Source organism: Brassica napus, chromosome C6 (genome assembly GCF_020379485.1).
Source record: "Brassica napus cultivar Da-Ae chromosome C6, Da-Ae, whole genome shotgun sequence".
Lineage (NCBI taxonomy): Eukaryota > Viridiplantae > Streptophyta > Magnoliopsida > Brassicales > Brassicaceae > Brassica > Brassica napus.
This window is the reverse complement of record NC_063449.1, coordinates 45,608,259-45,615,246: the sequence shown is the minus strand read 5'-3', so window position 1 is coordinate 45,615,246 and position 6,988 is coordinate 45,608,259. Positions and strand designations below refer to the sequence as shown.

The window sequence follows — 6,988 nt, the reverse complement described above, 5'->3', positions numbered from 1 at the left end:
CACTCACAACTATTGAATCTGCTTAGCTTAAGAAATGACTTGTATTCTCACTGATTCACATCACTAGGACTGGTTCGACATTCACCCCCCTACACTACAACATTTGCAATAGGCAGAAGAAAAACCTATTATCAGATTCCATCGGAGGTCATGATAAGTTGTTTCTTTTTATTACAAGAAAGATGGAGGAGGACAAAAGGGAATAAGAGTATGGGGAATCCGACAACCTGGAGGAGGGATTGAGTCCATACACCGTAACGGAAGTTCCTGTTTCTGTGGAGGAAGTAGTAGTTCTCCAGGAGTCTAACGGCCGATTGACCTGTTACGGCCAAGATGATGCAGATGATGATGGTAAGCCACTTGTTGCGTCTATGGTTGGAGTCACTATTTTGGAGAGGTTCGATTTCGAGAGATATTTGCACAAATTGTTCTGAGAAGTAGAAACAATATTTATGATTTTGCACAACATATATGATCATGAAAGATACAGAACGATATGATTACCTTGTGAATTGAACTGCATTGGCTGATTATGCCCCATGATTTTTTATTTTAGAGAGATGTGTTCTATGATTATGTTTTGTGGGAAATATAGGAAAATGGTGTTTGAATTTATAACCAAGCTATATGGGTTTGGAATTGGACTTTGACCTTTGACGTAGTAAGGGTTTTGCCTACTTGATCAAATGGATTTTAGTTACTATTTACAGACAATTGAGCATTTCAAGTTTCTCATCAATTATATTTTTATTAAATGAAAATAAGGTAAGCCATTGCTAGTTGCGTGATATAACCAAGCTAATGCTTGATATATTCAGAGATGTGAGAGTCAGAGACTTGGTACATACTACATATATTTGATTTTATCCTTGGACCCAAACATCACAGCAAGGCAGGCAATTCAATCCACAAGGCACACATCATATTTGATATATTCATAGAAAGAGACTCATTCCACAAGGCCATATATGCTTTTACTAATTTAGATTGTGAGAGACGAGGTAGGGGAGGTAGGCGCAAAGGGAGGTTAGCTCAGGTCTCAACGACATTCCCTCCGCCTCTCCTCCATTCCCTCTCGTGTTAGTCACTACTCGCCGCGTTTCTGTGCGTAAACCCGACATATCTCTTGATTTGAACTTTCATTGTGTTGTAATGGACTTGCGGTTTAGCTCAGGTTTCAACGAGAGCTTTCTATTCCGATACGGTAATATTGGAGTTTTTTTGCTCAGTTGGATCTCAGTCTGCGTCCCCTTATGGATAATGGTCAAGAGCATCATTTCATCTCGGCATCGCCTCTACTATACACCCAACATCAAGGCAGCCCCATCTCACCAAGGTTTCTATGGAGCTAAGCTACTTCGGTTAAATCTCTGTCTCCTAGTGACCGCCGGATCTATTGTGCAAGAGTGTTGTTTCGCCAGATTTGTTTACGTCTTTCTCACCGTTGCGTCTCTATCACACTATGCCGTCTCAAGCATCGACGGTTCTTCACAAAGTCGGATTTGTGGCCTTCCCGATCTCCTCGTCGCTGGAACTATTGTGCAAGAGTGTGGACTCGCCAGATTTACTAACTACATCACTGCTGCGCCTCCATCACATTACGCCGTCTCAAGCATCGACGGTTCTTCACAGAGTCAGCTATGCGACCTTCAAACCGGAGTTGTTGCACGTAGACCCATCGCCATATCAAGTCAGATAGGACTTCAAACTTTCAATGGTTCCTACGGTTCTAGAGCTTCTCACCTAAAGTTCTTGCCAATCAACATTCCAACTTCTTCCTATAGGTGTATCAACGTCGTTTTCGACTATCAATTGTTCTTTCGAACAATAGCCATGGAATTAAAAGTGAAGCTTCCTTTTGGGTTTCTTCATTTCGCTGAGCATGACTCGCCCTTCGATGGTTCTATCTTTAGTTGTTTTGTATTGTTTTTTAGCTTCTTTCTACCGTCGAGTATGTTTCCGGGATCTTTTGATTCAGTTGTAAACTCTCATGCTCTTTGAATAAGTGGTGTTACAAAAAAAAAAAAAAAAAAAAAAACTAATTTAGATTGTGTGATGTTTGGAGTTGAGGAGATAAGCTAGGGGAAAAAATAATATCAATAAAATACAAACACAAAGCTAGGGGAAAGAAAATTGAATATCAATAAATTAGAAATCCAAGTTCAAGACTTTAGTACAAATCTTGTATCACACGGCAACATCACAAACACACACACACCGACATCACAAGCTTAAAACCTTTTATCAGTTTTCCAAGCTTAAAACTTCAAAAAAATCAAATACCGTTGGGGGAGAGATGTAAGGATCAGAGTTTAACAACTCAGAGAACAACTCAGAGATGTATAAGTGATACACAAACACAAAAACCAAAACCAAGAAAAGTCTAGGACGCTTCGAAATTTCATACCTCTTACATGCTTGCACCTAGTCTTGTATAAAGAAGAGACCACGATAAAGATAGAAAGCACTAAAGCGACTCCCAAGTAATCGTCGAACTCATCGTCTTCATAATTAAAAAAATATATTTCTAGAACCATTATGATCGGGTAAGGCGAGAAGCTGACCAAGTTCGAGGTCACAATCGACTCTGAGAACGCTACAAGCCCTACAATCCCCACCCAATAAATCTGCCACGAGACGACTTGACCAACCATAGTCATAACGTACACAATCTTCCCTTTAGAGAAACCTTCCATCTCCCTCATCAGATCGTGATTCTCCCCGGAGATGAAAACGGCTGCGAGGGTGGCGAAGAGAGACGAGAAGATCAGCAGTTCCAAAACGTCTGCGAAAATGGGATTCACTTTCTTGTTGCCTTTTGAGATGTACACGTCGAATATCTTCTCTATGTTTCCTAGGAGAAAGATGAAAGTGAAGGCGGCTAACAAAGCTGACAGTTCACCTCCTACATAGGAGGAGAGAGTGGTGATGGCAATAGTGTATATGAGAGAGATGACAATCCATGTGTTAAATTCGATTCTCTTGATGATGGCTGCGAAGATGGGTGTGAAGTAGATCCGTGTCCCGTCGAGGAGAAGGAGTTTCGTAAAGGGTGACTCGTTGTGAACAGCCACGAATTAAGCAAGAAAACAGTAGAGAACAAAACTTATTGAGGTAAATACCTGTTTCGGGTTTCTTATTATTGTGTGAATAAAATCATCTTACAAAACCCTTAGACCCATATTTATAACAACCTCAAAACCCGATTTTTTTTTTTCTTTAGGAATACATACTTATCTAGAAAAATTAAATTTCCTAAACCTAAAAAAGGCATACCGTACCGCGGGGCCTACGGTCCCCACACCCCCAGATGTCAACCTTGATGGCAAGTTTATCTTCGTCCGGCCCATGAGTGCTAGGCTTTTACTGGTGCACAGAGATTTAAGACACGCAGATGCAGCATGACTCGAGTTTACCTTTGGTGTATAGTCTTACCTGAACCAGCATGGTAACGCCGGTACAAATGTAGAGTAGGGAGAGAGAAGATGGTTTGGAAGTAATGAGAAGTTGGTTGTGCTTTTTGTAAGAGAGGGAGAAGAAAGGGACGAGGAGGAGAGGGAAGCCGATGACCTGAAGGAAAGGTTGAGTCCAGACACCGTCGTGGAGACTCTGGTAAAAGTTGTGGTGGTTGTGGAAGGTCTCGAGGGGTCTGGCGATGCATTGACCGGTAATGACGAAGATGGTGCAGGTGATGATGGTAGCCAAATTTATGGGTTATCCGGTTTCGTTGATGATCTGTGTGGTTGTGTCAACCTCCATATTGATTAGTTGTTCTACATTTACATAGAGAATAAAGAGAGACAATATTAAAGATTAAACTATAGTTGCATAGCACTTATGTAGTTATGTGTGATGAAGAATCTTCATACCTTGTGGATTTGTCTGCATTGACTTGGCTGATTGTTTTGGAAGTGATGTAGATAGAAACTAGCAATGCTCTTATGTTGTGTATTTGTTGTTTTCGTGGAGATAATCTTGATCGCTGTTTGTGTTTTGTTTTGGATGATTAATGTGAAAGTTAGAAACTAGAATGGTTTAATTTGTTTTTAGACCCATGGATATGGAGGGGTTGACGTTGACGCCGCAAAAGGTTCCAATCCCATGTGTATTAATCAGTACGATGATCTAAGCATGTGGACTATAGCTGTTCTAACGACCACATGTATTACATTACCCGTAGTCAACTCAAACAAGACAGCTTTTACACTCATTGTCCGAACCTTTGTTTACAACATGAACAACAAAGGACACAAGTTCTGCCATTCTATTTCTACCCTAAATAATGTAAAATTTTATTGGGATTTTGTTAACAAGAAAATTGATATCTCATATCCGACACATTCATAAGAAACTAAGAGACCACGTACGGTTCGAATGACTTGAGACTTTTATCTATGAAAAGGCCCGGGTTATAATATGCTTTTGCCAATTCATCATACACGTATGTTTGGAGTAGAGTAGATAAGCAAGCTAGAGACAAAGATATTAACAAAACCGAGATTCAAGCTTAAAGACTTTATAAAAATCTTGTGTCACACGGCAACATCACAAACACACACATCGAATAAACAAATTCTCACAGAGAACAATGAAACCATTAAAAAGTTGCACAAACTCTCTTTTTAAGCAGAACAGAGATTTAAAAAGAAAAAACAAAAACAAGGTTTTCTTCAACAGTATAAACTAACCAATTACAAAGACGGTGCTTATGGTTGAGGCACCACGTGCTGATGAAGATCATAGTGGGAATAATATCTAGACCAAGAGTCAGTGCGAACACTGTATATGTATCTCTAGCCATGACAAATAAAAATGAAATATTTTTACAAATTAAGGTAAAAAATTAAAAAAAAAAACTATAATTATTTGCTAATGCATATCTTAATCAAAGAATAAAAAATTAAACACCATCCTCGTCATCTGATGTTCATTATCTTTTCTTTAATAAAGAAGACAGTTTCACCTTTCACTATTTTTTCAATTTCTTCATATAAATTGGTTAAAACCTAAGCGCACGCATTTAAGAGTTTTGATATAAAACAGAAAAGACACATTACTTAGACACAATTCGACAAATATGCAGAAAACAATCAAGCAAGAGATCGTTAAAAAACAATTAAGCAAGAGATTTGTGGACAGAAGAAAATAATCAAAAATATCAATTTACAAAAAAACTTATCTAATAAAAGAGAAAATCAAGATGAAAAAGTATTGTAACGTCAACTAGCTGGTGGTCTCGTAGCTGTTCCTCTTCTCTTTGCGAAGCCTATAAAAGTAAGAGACAATGCTGAGGAAGGCAGACACTGATGCGGCTCCTCTGTAATAATCCAAATCATCATTCCCTGAATCAAAGAACAGAACCCCGAGAAGCGACACGATGGACCACGTACATACACTGATCACATTCGAGAACATGCTCGAGACAACGAACACAAGCCCCACCAACCCAACCCAGTAGACCTGCCACGCACCGACTTGACCCATCATAGTTAGAATGTACGCTCTCTTCCCCTGGGAAAACCCACGTACTTCTGTACGTCTTCACGACATGAAGCTCACCTGTAATAAACAAGCCAGCCAAGAAGACTATGGTAGCAAAGATGGACGAGAAGAAGATCAACTCGAAAACGGAGGCGAAGCTAGGCTTCCTATTGGTGGCTACGTCGCGTTTTGAGATGACGTTGTCGAATACATTTTGAGAGCCGGTGATGATATAGGAGAAAGAGAAGGCAGCGAATATAGCTGATAACACACCTGATGCAGCGTAGCTTTACGATAATCAGTAATTATTTATATTTTAATTATATTGTTTATTTTAATAGTTATTTAATTAAGGGAAATTCTTTAGGACACACATAAAAAAAGTTTTTATCACGAATAGAGACTTTAAAAATAAAAATGACTAAAATAGACTTAAATGTTTTATCAAAAGAAATAAATATACACTTATAATCTTAGGGTTAATTAATCTAGACATTAAGGTTTAGAGTTTTTTTTTTTTTTTTTTTTGTCATCAACAATACAGACTCATATTGACTCTGTGAACCAAACCGGGTGATCTGCATCCATGTGAACGACGAAAGACGGCTGTTTTCTAGCACTGCGTGCTAGACTATCCGCCTTTGAATTTTGCGTCCGTGGTACATAGATGATCTCTGATCGGGTGAAACTCTCTTTCAGGGTCTTGATATCTTCCAAATATGTTGCAAAAGCTGGCCATTCTTCTGGTTCCGAAACCATCTTCACCAATTGAGAACAATCTGTTGCAAACGTAATCTGAAATTGACGTAAGTTCCTCATGCATTCCATTGCCCATAAAAGTGCTTCCATCTCCGCATGAAGAGGCGAAAGACTAGCCCTTACATTCCTCGCCCCCAGTAATCCATCGAAACCTTCCAAAGTACTAAGCCAACCTTGTCCTGAAAACCTAGCACCCTCCTTCCACGAGCCATCCGTAAAACACCATCTTCCTGAGATCGACGGCAATACCGTGTCTATTCTTGGTGTTGGCGTCCTCTGGTCATTTACTACTTGTACCTCAGCCCATAATGTTGATTCTGTTCCGCCAATTTAATCGTATCCATAGGATCTATATCCAAGTTGCTGAAAACTTTATTATTCCTACCTTTCCAAATATACCATAGAATCCATGCAAACTGGTGATCCTCCATCTGCGGGAAAACTCTCCAGAATAGATGATTCATATTTGTGAATAGGGAACTTGTTGGAAAATAGATTGGGTTTGATGGTATCTTCGAAAGAGCCCAAACCTGGAGAGCTGGAGGACATTCAAAAAATACATGATTTATCGATTCTTCAGGAGCTCCACATCGGGTATAACAAATATCCCCTTGAATCCCCCTTGCCTGTAAATTCTTACGAACTGCTATGCATCCTGTCACTATTTTCCATAGAAAATGTTTTAGCTTTGGTGGGCACCGTATTTTCCAGCAGTAAGCCTTCAAAACATCAACTGTGGGACCAATCA

General features: G+C 39.4%; 1 protein-coding gene across 1 annotated transcript; it reads left to right on the top strand.

Moving 5' to 3' along the window:
* Window positions 1-1,050: 1,050 nt before the first annotated feature.
* Window positions 1,051-2,001, top strand: LOC125588561. The gene is made up of 2 exons (XM_048759970.1): window positions 1,051-1,104; window positions 1,230-2,001. The coding sequence occupies exon 2, from the start codon at window positions 1,261-1,263 to the stop codon at window positions 1,999-2,001; it is 741 nt and encodes a 246-aa protein (XP_048615927.1). The 5' UTR covers window positions 1,051-1,104; window positions 1,230-1,260.
* The last annotated feature ends 4,987 nt before the right edge of the window (window positions 2,002-6,988 follow it).